The sequence below is a fragment of the Balaenoptera borealis genome (genome assembly GCF_965194805.1).
Source record: "Balaenoptera borealis genome assembly, chromosome: 10".
NCBI lineage: Eukaryota > Metazoa > Chordata > Mammalia > Artiodactyla > Balaenopteridae > Balaenoptera > Balaenoptera borealis.
Genome location: NC_138874.1, coordinates 64,210,114 through 64,224,799, shown reverse-complemented (window position 1 = coordinate 64,224,799; position 14,686 = coordinate 64,210,114). Strand labels below are relative to the sequence as shown.

General features: G+C 39.9%; 1 protein-coding gene across 2 annotated transcripts in view; it reads left to right on the top strand.

The window, feature by feature from the left end:
* The window catches only part of DYDC1 (DPY30 domain containing 1), a 54,607-nt gene that overhangs the window by 25,240 nt on the left and 14,681 nt on the right, over positions 1-14,686 (top strand). The window contains exon 7 of one of the 2 annotated variants that reach the window (XM_082406791.1): positions 3,909-7,614. The exons of the other annotated variant lie outside the window; for it this stretch is intronic. Coding sequence (XP_082262917.1) covers positions 3,909-3,968 — 60 coding nt within the window. The 3' untranslated portion in view covers positions 3,969-7,614. Of the gene's footprint in view, positions 1-3,908; positions 7,615-14,686 lie in introns of those variants that run through there. 2 annotated transcript variants of the gene reach the window in all.

Here is a 14,686-nt window from a genome sequence, read left to right as displayed (position 1 = left end):
TCCTGTCTTACTGATTGTTTGGCCTGAGGCTTCCAACACTGGAGTTTGTAGGCTGTTGGGTAGAGCTGGGTCTTGGTGCTGAGATGAAGAACTCTGTGAGACCTCAGTCCTATGAATATTCCCTGGGGTCTGAGGTTCTCTGTTAGTCCAGTGGTTCAGACTTGGAGCTCCCGCTTCAGGAGCTTCCGCCTGACCTTGGGCTCGTGAATCAAGATCCCGCAAGCTGTGTGGGGCAGCCAAAAAAAAAAAGAGAGCAATGACAAAGTAAAAAATAAAATTAGACTAGAAAACTAACAGATATGTTAGAAAGAATGTAAAAATAAAAATATAGATGAATCAACGACCAGAAGGTACATCAGTACCACAACAGTAAAAAAGAGGAGGAAGGAAAAGAAAAAAAAAAAAACACAACCAAGGGCAGGGGGGTGGGGGAAGGCCTTGGCTGTGGGGGGCAGGGCCTAAGCAAGGGCAAGGTTTGGGCAGTGGGTGGGGCCAGTGCTCAGGACCCACAGGGCTGGAAAAGGCCCTGGGGGCTGTGGGGGGTGGGGCTTAGGCTCAAGGCTCAAGGGACAGAAGGGACCCAGGCATGCCCCCCACCCCTGGTCTTGAGGGCAGGGGACCTCACCTGGGAGCCCAGCAGGCTTCCTGGGCTCGAGTGGGCAGGGCAAATGCCCTCCTCTCCTCTCCTGCTCCTCTGGTCTGGGGTCTGGGAGGGCCCCTCCCACCTTCCTCTCCTGATTCCCCCCAGGCGTCCCTCCTATGCCCCCAGGACCAATGCGGCCGGGGAGGTGGGGAGGGGGGCCTTGGAGGGCAGGGGACTGGCCTGGGATCTCCGCAGGCTCCCCGTGCCTGAGCGGGTGGGGCAATCGCTCCTCTCCTGCTCCTCCCAGAGGACCCCTCCCGCCTGCCTCTTCTGGTCTCCCTGCCTCCGTCCTATACCTCCAAGGACCCATGTGGCCTGGAGGGGTGTTTGGAGGGTGGGGGATTGGCCTGGGAGCTCAGCAGCTGTAGACTGGGCTTGGGCCCAGTCCCTGGGCCCAAGTGGGCAGGGCAGTGGCCCTCTGCTCCTCTCCCACTCCTCCTGAGGGCCCCTCCCGCCTGCCTCTCCCGATCTCCCTGGCCTCCCTCTTATGCCCCCAGGACCCATGTGGCCTGGAGGGGGCTTTGGAGGCGGGGGAAGCAGCTTGGGAGCTCAGCAGACTCCCCGGCCTGAGTGGGCCAGGCAGTCGCCCTCTGCTCCTTTCCTGCTCTTCCCGGAGAGTCCCTCCCGCCTGCCTCTCCTGATCTCCCCAGCCTCAGGGGTGCTGATCTTGTCTGGCGTCCACTTCTCCTCCCCCCTGGGTCCCCCTACGTCCTACCAGTTCACTCTGGGCTTCCTCCTGTCTCCTTGGGATTCAGAGTTCCCCACCAGCAGCCGGCAGGCACCCTAGTTGTGGGGAGATGCTAACTCCTTGTCTTCCTATACCGCCATCTTGACTCCTCTCCAATTCTGTACCTTTTTGAGAAAAAAGTCTCAGGTGCCCTGGAGAGATGACTTCTGTGTCAGTCAGTCTACCAGGCACTGTGCCCCCCACGTGCATGCCCTGCATTCACTTCACCCAGGTAGGAGTGTCAAAGGCAGCAAGAGAGTATCCTTCAAGGCCTCAGCCTCAGCCTATGTGGTACCATCGTGGAGGGCTAGGTGTGGAAGGGAAGGCTCAGAGGGCATCTTGGGCTCAGCACAGCCCATGCTGGTCTGCGAAGGGTGCAGTCTGGCTCTGGGATTTGACAGCAAGAGTCTCTGAGTGTTAGCCAGCATTCAGAGTGTTAGTCACTCTTGAAGCATTGTGGTTCTGGGCAGAGGGTAGTCTTGTGTGAAGAGCTCCCAGCCAGAACTAGGCATAAGTGAGGAGGTAGAATGGGGTAAGAAAGGAGATGAAACATGTTCAACTTCTGTCTGGAGAGAGAGCGCTCATGAGGATTTAGCTGGTGATCAGGGTGCCTGGGAAGAGGCTCCCATGCCCACAAGGAGATGACTCACAGAGCAGATGCCAACTGCCTGCTGGGACTGGAGCAAGCCTGTTGTCTTTGGGCAGACACCTATGCTGAGTCTGGATCTAGGCCTTAGCGTTTTTTGCCAGTGGCGACAAGACTTATTTTAGATGCCTCCTGTTCTGGTGGGCTCTTCTGTAGCTGGGTGACATCCTGGTCTTGGTTGAGGTATTCTGGATTTCCCTGTGGATCTGGTTCTTGTGGAAGGGAAGGATAACAGAAGGGGAGGAGGAAATGGATGAAAGAATGGAGAGACCTAAAGGATCTAAACATAGGTAGTTAAACTACATCTCTTACTGCAAAAGGTGAGACAGAACAAACCATCAAAATACAGGTGCACCGAATAGACATTTTTTAATGTATTTTTTGTTATTGAATGAAAGATTCTTTAAATTCTGTAGTACTTCACAATTTTCAAAAGTTTCACACAAATTATTTTGTATAATCCCATAATAACCCTTTTTAAAAAAATCCCCTACCCCTATATTGCCTCTCCCCACTGGTAGAACTAGTTTGTTCTCTGTATCTGTGAGTCTGCTTCTTTTTTGTTTTATTCACTAGTTTGTTGTATTTTTTTAGATTCCACATGTAAGTGATAACATACAGTTAAGTAGATGTTTTGGCTGAGTCTTGAATGACCGAGTATTAATCTCACTGTTCAGCCAAAGTCAAGGCTAAAGTTATATGTTAACTTATGAGATACAACAATTTGAAAAACTACACTTTCATTAAAATTTTGGTAGTTTAATATTATGGTGCTGGAGCAGTAATTTCTCAACATTTTTAACTGCTGTGGAACTTTTGTGGTCACTGTGCCACACATTTGTGATACTATGTAAATGTTTATTCTCTGCTAAAATGGAGGAGATACTTTTCAGTACTTTTTTTCTCTAGTATGTTTTTTTCTTTAGACTCTATTCTTTGTGTTTGATACTTTTGGGTACCTCATTTTTCTCCAATCCCATTTTCTTCTCTGTAGATGCTATATTTTTAATTTTGTTTGGATTGAAGATACTTTATCCTGGATATAGCTGTATATGATTTTTTGGGGGTGGTAACAGCTTTATTGAGAGAAAGTTCACACACACACAATCACCCATTTAAAGTTTACTATTCATTGGTTTTTAGTACATTCACAGATTTGTGCAACCATCACCACATCAGTTTTAGAACATTTTTGTCACCCCAAGAAGAAACTCCATACTCTTTAGTGGTCATCACCCCCCGTCCTTCCCTCTAAACTCTAGGCAACCACTAATCTAGTTTTTCTGTATTATTGTATATCAGAAGACACAGTATCTGACCCACTATCGGTAAAGCTAAGATTAACCACTGGGTTAGGGTGATGACAGTCTGTGCTTTCCAAGCTTTTGTGGCTCCCCTTGCAACTCCAAAGTAATTTGTGTGGTGTTACAATATGACCGTCCAATTGTAATCATTTTAATACCAGTTGCTAATTTTTACCCACATCAAAATTTGCATTGGAGTTTGTGAAATGCATTTTGTTAATTCTATATTCATTTTATTTTTATGTTTAGCATTCTTCTGAAAAGCTTTTCTTAATCATTGGGAATTACTGGGTTACTCTAAAATGTAATTCCTCCTGAAAAGCAAATGTTTCTTTTCCCTTAATTACTAATGTTAAAAGTAAGGAGTTTTTGAAGTAGTTATGAATAGTGACAGTTTTTCTTTTCTGGCTTTCTTTTAATTGATTGTCATTATGGACTCATGGTATTTCATTCATTTAGTGTTTTTCATTCCATTACAATTATTTTTTATTGTCATAACCTTGGTAAGTGGGAGCTCCTTTATTCCTTATTTACAGTATTGTCATTACTCAGGACCCTGAATAATTGATATTATTCCCTATTCTATAGATGAAGAAACTGAGGCACAAAGAGAGGAGTTTTGTCTCATTTTATACAGTTGGTAAGTGACAGGGCTGACCTGGGCTTAGCCTTTTTTGGGCCCCAAAGTCACAGTGACAGTACTTTCTGTCACTTCACTATACGGCTTCTGGGTAGGGACAAGAAAATTGAAAGCAATAATTTAAAAAAAGATCTGAAGCAATTATATTTGTATAGATCAATGTTCATAGAGAATTAGACTTTTTAAGTATATGTTTTATTTCTTACTGTGGTAAAACACACATAACATAAAATTTACCATTTTAACCGTTTTAAAGTGTACAATTTAGTGGTATTAAGTACAGTCAACTATCACTGTACTTGTTGTGTAACCATCACCACTATCTAGTTCCAGGACTTCTTTATCATCCCAGATGGAGACCCCACACACATTAAGCAGTTACTCCCCATTTCCCCCTCCTCCCAGCCCCTGGCAACCACTAATCAGATTTCTGTCTATGAATTTACCTGTTCTGGAAATTTCAAATAAATAGAATCATAGTATATGGCTTGGGTTCTGTCACTTCCATAATGATTTCAAAGTTCATCTAAGTTGTAGCATGTATCAGTACTTTTTTTGTTGCTGAATAATCATTTATTGTATTGATATACCACACTTATCCATTCATCAATTCATGGACACTTGGGTGGTTTCTACCTTTTGGCTGTTGTGAATAATGCTGCTGTGAACATGTGTACACAAACTTTTATGTGCACATATGTTTTCAGTTCTTTTGAGTATATACCTAGGAGTGAGTCATACAGTAAATTCTATGTTGAAGTTTTTGAGGAACCGCCAAACTATTTTCCACAGTAGCTCACCACTTTACATTCCTACCAACAATTTATCACCCCCACCCACACTTGGTGTTTTCCATTTTCTTTTTTTTTTTTTTTTTTTGGCTGTGTTGGGTCTTCACTGCTGCACGCGGGCTTTCTCTCGTTGCGGCTACTCTTGATTGCGGTGCATGGGCTTCTCATTGCAGTGGCTTCTCGTCATGGAGCATGAGCTCTAGGCACGCAGGCTTCAGTAGTTGCAGCATGCAGGCTCAGTAGTTGTGGTGCGCGGGCTTCAGTAGTTGAGGTGTGTGGGCTCAGTAGTTGCGGTGCATGGCCTCTAGGGTGCATGGGCTTCAATAGTTGTGGTGCGCGGGCTCTATAGCGCAGGCTCAGTAGTTGTGGCACACGGGCTTAGTTGCTCCATGGCATGTGGGATCTTCCCGGACCAGGAATTGAACCCATGTCCCCTGCACTGGCAGGCGGATTCTTAACCATTGCACCACCAGGGAAGTCCTTTCCATTTCTTTTTCTTTTTCTTTTTTTGTGGCCATCCTAATGGATGTGAAGTAGTAGGTCAGTGTGGTTTGGTTTGCATTTCCCTAATGACTAACGACTTTAAGCATGTTTACATGTGCTTGTTGACCATATGTACATCTTTGGAGAAATGTTCATTCAGGTCCTTTGCCTATTTTTAAATTTGGTTGTTTGTCTTTTTGTTGTTGAGTTTTAAGGTTTTGGTTTTTTTAAATATATATTCTGGATTCTAGACCCTTACCATTTATATGATTTGCAAATATTTTCTCTCATTCTGTGATTTGTCATTTCACTCTCTTGATAGTGTCCTTTGATGCCCAAATGATTTTCATTTTCACGAAGTCCAGTTCATCTATGTTTTTCTTTTGTTACTTGTGCTTTTGGTGTCATATGTAAGAAGTCATTGCCAAATCCAAGGCCATAAAGATTTACATCCATAGTTTCTTTTAATTTTAGCTTTTATTTGGGTCTTTGATCTGTTTTGAGTTAATTTTTTTATATGATATGAAGTAAGGGTCTGAGTTTCTTCTTTTGCATTTGCCTATTCAGTTATCCCAGCATCTTTTGTTGAAGAGACTGTTCTTTCTCCATTGAATGGTCTTGGCACTCTGTTGCAATCAGTTGACCATAATGTATGGGTTTACCTCTGGACTGTCCATTCTATTCAATTGATCTATATTACTATTTATATGCCAGTACTACCCTGTTTTGACTACTGTAGCTTTGTAATTTTTGTAAATTTTGAAATTGGGAAGTGTGCTTCCTCCAACTTTATTCTTTTTCAACATTGTTTTGGCTGTTAGGCCCCCTTGCAATTACATATGAATTTTAGGATTGGCTTTTTCATTTCTGCAAGAGAGGACATTGGGATTTTGATGGGAATTTCACTGACTCCTTAGATAGGTTTGGGGTGTATTGCCATCTTAACAATGTTAAGTCTTCTAATTCATGAATGTGAAATGTTTTTCTATTTATTTAAGTTTTCTTCATTTCTGTCAACAATGTTTTGTAGTTTTCAGTATACAAGTCTTGCTCCTCCTTAGTTAAATTTATTCCTAATTATTTTTAATGCTATTATAAATGGAATTATTTTCTTAATTTCCCTTTTACATTGTTCATTGCTTGTGTATTGAAATACAACTGGTTTTGTTTGTTTGTTGGTCTATTGTTGAATTCATTTATTAGCTTTAGTAGTTTTTTCGTTTTGTGATTCCTTAGAATTTTCTATACACAAGATTGTGTGATTTGCAAAGAGAGATAATTTTACTTCTTCCTTCCAATTTAGGAACCTTTTTACTCTTTTTTATCCCCTCTAATTGCCCTGGCCAGAACTTTCAGTATAATGTTGAATAGAAGTGTTGAAAGCAGGAATCCTTGTCTTGTTCCTGATCTTAGGAAAAAAGCTTTCCATCTTTCACCATTAAGTATGATGTTACTGGGGTATTTCATACATTTTTTTTATCCAGTTGAGAAAGTTCCTCTGTATTCATGATTTGTTAAGTGTTCTTATCATGGTATGATCTTTTTTATGTGGTTCTAGAGTCAATTCACTAGTAATTTGTTGAGGATATTTGCATCCATATTCAAAACAGATTCTGGTCTGTAGTTTTTTTGTGATGTCTTTGTCTGGCTTTGGTATCAGGTTAATACTAGTTTCATAGAATAGGTTGGGAAGTATTCCTGTCTCTTTTGTTTTTGAAAGAGTTTATGAAGGATTGATATTTATTATTCTTTAATGGGTACAATTTTTAAAAATTGGTATAATTCACCCATGAAGCCATCTAGGCCTGTACTTTTCTTTGTTGGGAGCTATTTATTACTAATTCATTCTCTTCCAGGATTTCTGTTTCTTCTTGAGACAGTTTTTATAGTTTGTGTCTTTCTAGGAGTCTGTCCATTTCATCCAGGTTATCTAATTTGGCATACAGTTAATATACAATTATTTATAGTATTCCCTTATAATCCTTTATGGGGTGTGTATATCTTTTTGAGTTATGTTTTCATTTTCTTTGAAAAATACCCAAAAGTGGATCATATAGTTTTATTTTATTTTTTGAGGAACCTCATACTGTTTTCCATAGCGGCTGCACCAATTTACATTCTCAAAAATAGCGCACTGGGACTTCCCTGGTGGTCCAGTGGTAAAGAATCTGCCTTCCAATTCAGGGGACGCAGGTTCGATCCCTGGTCGGGGAACTAAGATCCCACATGCTGCAGGGCACCTAAGCCCTCGCGCCACAACTACTGAGTTCATGTGCCACAACTAGAGAGAAACCCGAGCACTACGACAAAGATCCCACGTGCCACAACTCAGACCTGATGCAGCCAAGAAAATAAATAAGTAAAAAAAAAAAAAAAAAAATAGCACACTGAGGACCACTTTTCTCCACATCCTCACCAATGCTTGTTATTTCTTGTGTTTTTGATAAAAGCCATTCTAATGGGTGTGAAGTGATATCTCATTGTGGTTTTTATTTGCATTCCCTGATGATCAGTCATGTTGAGCACCTTTTCATGTTGGCCATCTGTCTGTCTTCTTTGAAAAAATGTCTTTGGAGCCTCTGCCCATTTTTTAATTACTGTTTTTTGCCATTGAGTTGTATGAGTTCTTATCAGATATATGATTTTCAAATATTTTCTCCCATTTGGTAGGTTGCCTTTTCATTTTGTTGATGGTTTCTTTTGCTGTGCAGAAGCTTTTTAGTTTGATGTAGTCCCACTTGTTTATTTTTGCTCTTGTTGCCTTTGCTTTGGTGTCAAATTAAAAAAATAATTGCCAAGACTGATGTCAAGGAGCTTACCACTTTGGTCTAGGAGTTTTATGGTTTCAGGTCTTATGTTCTTTAATCAATTTTGAGTTAATTTTTGTGAGTGGTGTAAGATAGTGGTCCAGTTTCACTCTTTTGCATGTGGCTATCGAGTTTTCCCAGGACCATTTATTGAAGAGACTGTTCTTTCCAAGAAATATGTTAATATATAACACTCTGCTTTAAGATAATACCTACTTAATTTTATTTATTTACAAAAACTTTGCTGCTACATAGCTCCGTTCCCTCACTCCTCTTTTGTTCTATTATTGTCATAGAAATAACATCTTACAATTTGTATACCCATTAACACAGATTTATAATTGTTGCTTTTAAATAATATAGGAGAAAAAATGTTACAAACAAAAATACATTTATATTGTCTTTTATATTTACCTACATAATTATGTTTATCAGTGCTCTTTATTTCTTCACGGAATTCAGATTACTGTCTAGTATCCTTTCATTTCTGCCTGAAGAATTCTCTTTAGCATTTCTTACAGAGCAAGTCTGCTAGCAGTGAATTCTGTCAGCTTTGTTTACCTGGGAATGTCTTAATTTCTCATTCATTTCTTTTTTTTTTGGGGGGGGGGGTGGTCTGCCTAACATTTATTTATTTATTTACATCTTTATTGGAGTATAATTGCTTTACAATGGTGTGTTAGTTTCTGCTTTATAACAAAGTGAATCAGCTATACATATACATATATCCCCATATCTCCTCCCTCCTGCATCTCCCTCCCACCCTCCCTGTCCCACCCCTCTAGGTGATCACAAAGCCCCGAGCTGATCTCCCTGTGCTATGCGGCTGCTTCCCACTAGCTATCTGTTTTACATTTGGTAGTGTATATATGTCCATGCCACTCTCTCACTTTGTCCCAGCTTACCCTTCCCTCTCATTCATTTCTGAAGGATGGTTTTGCTGGACATAGAATTATTGATTATCAGCATTTTCTTTCAGCACTTTGAATATGTCATCCCCACTGCCTTCTAGCCTCCAAGGTTTCTGATGAGGAATTAGCTGTTAATCTCATTGAGGATCCCTTGTATGTGAAGAGTTGCTTCTCTATTGCTGCTCCCAGGATTCACTCTTGGTCTTTGGATAGACTGACTATGATTTCTCTCAGTGTGCATCTCTTTGAATTTATCTTACCTGGAGTTCACTGAACTTCTTGGATATGTAGATTAATGTTTTCCATAAAATTTGGGAAGTTTCGCGCCATTATTTCCTCAAATACTTTTTTAGCTTCTGTCTCTCTTTCCTTCTGCAGTTCCATTATGCACATGTTGGTATACTTGATGGTGTCCTATTTGCCTCTTAGGCTTTGTTATTTTATCTATATTTTTTCTTTCTGTGTCTCAGAGTGAATAATGTCAATTGACCTATCTTCATAATCATTGATTTATTCTTCTGCCAGCTCAAATCTGCTGTTGAGTTCCTCTCATGAATTTTTCATTCTAGTCGTATTTTTCAACTCCAGAATTTCTATTTGTTTTCTTTAGTTTTATGAATGGTTTATTTTAACTCTTTGAACATATTTAAAATAGTTGATTTAAGGTTTTTGTCTAATAAGCCCCATGCTTGGCCTTCCTCAGGAACAATTTCTTCCTTTTTTTTTTTTTTTAAATTAATTTTTATTGGAGTATGGTTGCTTCACAATGTTGTGTTAGCCTCCACTGCACAACATAATGAATCAGCCATACACATACAGATATCCCCTCCCTTTTGGACTTCCCTCCCATTTAGGTTACCACAGTGCACTAGATGAGTTCCTTGTGCTATACAGCATGTTCCCATCCGTTGTCCATTTTATACATAGTATCAATAATGTATATGTGTCAATCCCAGTCTCCCAATTCCTCCTACCCCACCCCTTTCCCTCTTGGTATCCATACATTTGTTCTCTGCATTGGTGTCTCTATTTCTGCTTTGCAGCTAAGATCACCTATACCATTTTTCTAGATTCCACATATATGCGTTATTATACGATATTTGCTTTTCTCTTTCTGACTTACTTCACTCTGTATGGCACTCTCTAGGTCCATCCATGTCTCTACAAATGACCCAATTTCATTCCTTTTTATGGCTGAGTAATATTCCATTCTATATATATACCACATCTTCTTTATCCACTCCTCTGTCGATGGACATTTAGGTTGCTTCCATGTCCTGGCTATTGTAAATAGCATTGCTATGAACATTGGGATGCATGTGTTTTCTTTGAATTATTGTTTTCTCTGGGTATATGCCCAGTAGTGGGATTGCTGGGTCATATGGTAGTTCTATTTCAGTTTTTTAAGGAACCTCCATACTGTTTTCCATAGTGGTTGTATCAATTTACATTACCTCAGGGACAATTTCTAATAGTCCTTTCTTTTCCTGAATATGGGCCATACTTTCTTGTATCTTTGCATGCCTTGTAAGTTTTCGAAAACTGGATATTTTAAAATATATATATATTGGCAATCCTGGAAAACAGATTCTGTCCCCCTTCCCAGGATTTCTTATTATTGCTATTTGTTCTTCTTGTTGCTATTTGTTTGTTTAGTAACTTTTCTGAACTTTGTAATGTCTACATGTTTTATCATATGTGGTCATTGAAGTCTGCTTGGATTGCTTAGTGGTCAGCCAGTGATTTGACAGAGATTTCCTTAGATGTCTGGAACCAATAGATCTTCCAGACTTTGTTGGTGGCATACATTCAATGCTTAGGCATGTATTGGGTTGACCAAAAAGTTCATTTGGGTTTTCCATAAGATGTTACAGAAAAACCCAAATGAACTTTTTGGCCAACCCAACAGTTTACAACTCTGCTTTAACCTTCAGTTTCTGATTGTGTTGAGGCCTCCAGTTCAGCCAGAGATGAGAGCCTAGGGTCTTCTTGGGTCTTTCTCAACTGTGCACATAGCCTTAGGCATGTGTACAACCCTGCAAATATGTGTGGCCTTCTCAATTCCTAGCAATATGCCAGAGATTTTGAAATCCCCTTATGGAATCTCATTCTCAAGCTTTTCCACTTAAGTTTTTGGTCATCTTGTTCTTTGTCCCAGCTGTTATCACTGTATCAGGCAGACATGATGTTAAAAAGTTGATGCTGATTTTTGTTGACAACACCTCTGGGAAAAAGGCTGGTTGCAATGGATGAACTCTGAGTTATGTCAAATATAGTTTTTCAAGTGGGATTTTCCATGGAACTTCCAGACAAGTCAAATAATGACTGTTTTCTGGGAATTGGGCTTTAGAAGAGTTCCATCCTGATTCTGACTTTTTTACTGGCTAGCAGGTCACTGATTTTCATCATGGTTTCAACATGAAAGCCCTGTTGGTTTTCAAGGCTACCATAGACATGGGAGTAGGGGAATGGGACTAGAGAAAAGTAAATAGCCACAAAGCTCGTGCTGTTCTTGAGATTCAGCTGTTTTTCTTGAATAAATATTCCCTGTATTGTTGCAAGCCTTTGGTTAATTTTAAGAGTTCTGAAAAAGTCGATATTGACAGTTTGCACCATTACTATCATTGCTTTTATGGAGGAGAGGATTTTTGGAGATCCTTATTCTACCATTTCTGCTGACATTATTTTACCTTCATTTTTAAATTATTTATTTTTATTCTTCTGCATCCTAGTGAGATAAGGCCAAATGGTACATTTCTTGCTAACATTAAATGAAATCTGCAATCATCTATCATGTAATGATATAAGACACAAGTCTTTGAATTTTGTGTAGTTTTTGAATTTTGTATATAAATATATTTTCTGGATTTTTACCTTTGTTTTTGAAGGAGTTTTCCACTGCTTATAGAATTGTAGGTTGACAGTTTTTTCTCTTTCAGTATTTTAAAGATGATTCCTTGCTGTCTTCTCATTTGCATTGTTTTTGATAAGAAATATCATCCTTAACTGTTCCTATGTAATATGTCTGTTTTCTCTGATTTTAATATCTTTATCACTGGTTTTGAACAATTTGATTATAGTGTGCCTTGGTGTAGTTTCCTTCATGTTTTATATGCCTTAGGTTTGTTGAGTTCCTTGGCTTATAGGTTTTTATCAAATTTGAAAAAAATTTAATCATTATTTCTTCAAGTATTTTTTCACTATCTTCTCTCCATTGGGTGAACTGAGCTCTCACTGATGCTTTAATTCCTTTTAATTTTTTTTCTCTCTGTGTTTCATTTTTGAAAGTTTCTGTTGCTGTATCTTCAAGTAAACTTATCTTTTTTTTTTTTTTCCTGCAATGTCAAATCTGCTGTTAATCTTGTCTGGTATATTTAGCATTTATATTTATTATTTTTTAAAAATGTCATCCATCCTCTACTTAATATGTTCATTCTTTCCTCTAGCTTCTAAAACATAGAAGACAATTAGAATGACTGCTTTAATGTCTTTGGTTACTAATTCTGTCATTGTATTATTTCTGAGGCAGAGTTTTTTTCTCATTATAGGTCATTTGTTTTTCTCTACTTCTTTCTATGCCTGGTAATTTTTAATTAGATACGAATTTTATCTTCTTAGATGTTGGGTATTTTTATTCCTAAAATAAATATTTTCGAGTTTTGTTCCTAGGTCCAATTAAGTTACTTGGAAATAGTTTGATTTCTTTTCTGATCTTAGTTTTAAGAAGCTTTGTTAGGTGGGACTAAGGGAGCATTCGGTCTAGGGCTAATTTTGCCCTACAATTAAGGCAGCCGTCTCTGGGTGTATGCTACCCAATGCTGAGTGAATTATGAGAATTTCCACTTTGGCTGTGGGAAGATAAATTATTTTATTGTATTTTTATTTTTTTAATAAATTTATTTATTTATTTTTGGCTGAGTTGGGTCTTTGTTGCTGCACGCAGGCTTTCTCTAGTTGCGGTGAGCAGGGGCCACTCTTCCTTGCGGTGCGCGGGCTTCTCGTGTGGTAGCTCCTCTTATTGCAGAGCACGGGTTCTAGGCACGTGGGCTTCAGTAGTTGTGGCACATGAGCTTCAGTAGTTGTGGCTCGCGGGCTCTAGAGTGCAGGCTCAGTAGTTGTGGCCCATGGGGTTAGTTACTCTGTGGCATGCGGGATCTTCCTGGACCAGGGCTTGAACCCATGTCCCCTGCATTGGCAGGCAGATTCTTAACCACTGCGCCACCAGGGAAGCCCTATTTTATTGTATTTTTTAAAAAATTTTTATTTACTTATTTATTTATTTATGGCTGTGGTGGGTCTTCGTTTCTGTGCGAGGGCTTTCTCTAGTTGCGGCAAGTGGGGGCCTCTCATTATCGCGGGCTCTCTTGTTGCGGAGCACAGGCTCCAGATGCGCAGGCTCAGTAATTTTGTGGTTCACGGGCCTAGTTGCTCCGCGGCATGTGGGATCTTCCCAGACCAGGGCTCGAACCCGTGTCCCCTGCATTGGCAGGCAGATTCTCAACCACTGCGCCACCAGGGAAGCCCTTATTGTATTTTTAAAACCACTTTATTTTTCCAATGAAAATCTATTATTTTTTAAAAATTATTTATTTTATTTATTTAATTTTATAGGAGTAGAGTTATAATGTTGTTAGTTTCAGGTATACAGCAAAATGATTCGGTTTTACATATACATATATTCATTCTTTTTCAGATTCTTTTCTCATATAGTAAAACCACTTTATTGATGTGTGATTAACAGGAAGAGAAATTTTTCCTGGCTCTCTTTGAGCCATGGTAATGCCCTCTAATCACTTCAGGGGGTTCTTTCCTTACCTTTGTGTCATTTCCTCATATACATGCATTTATCACTCAGCTGAAGACTCGAGGAGGACCCTCTGTAGGTACCTCTGTGCTCTCAGCTCCTTCTCCTTAAGTCGGGGAGACCAGCAGGCTTCGTATACATTCCGCCTCCCTGCACTGTAGCTGGGCAGCACTCTCAAGGAAGTACACTGGGACAATTGTAGGGAACACTTTAATTGTTTCTCATTTCCCAGGGGTTATTGTCCCTTGTTGCCTTATGTTCACTGTCTTGACAAGTATTGTTTCATGTATTTTGTCCTGGTTTTAATTGTTTCATGTGTAAGTCCTATCCCTTTTAGACCATCCTGGCTTAAAGCCAAAGATCAAACCCTATAGACTTTTTCTCATGGAAAACTATTCCTTTGCTATACTCAACTTTCCTAATTTCATGAAGTTTAATGTGATTATTTTCTGAGAAGAACTTCGGGGGTCCTGGAGGTACCTAATGACTTATATCTCTTATCCTGTTTGGAACCAGACATAAAGGGCCAAATGCGAGTCAAAGAATCAACTTTACAAATGTTAAAACTTCCACAGAGAGTGCACTTTGGACACTGGGCCCAAACTGAGTATTTTATTCCTGCTGGCTAGTCTCAGGAAAAGCATTCGGGGAGCTGCAGTTCTCTCTGTGTCAGGTGGAGAGCCTGGTCTGCTCTGCTTCTCAGAGGGGAGATGGAAGCATGGAGGGTCCATGGTCAGTTCTGCTTGCTGAGACATTCAGGGGCAAGAGCTCAAAGACCCGGTTGAGCCCGGGACCTTTACCCCAGACCAACTCATCCTTCTCTTGGGAGAATCAAGAGGGGAGGGTGCAGAAATAGCCTGGCCTCCTCATCTGCCACACCATTCTCTCTGGGAAATTATACTGTATTAGTCTTATTTTGGCTGAAATAAC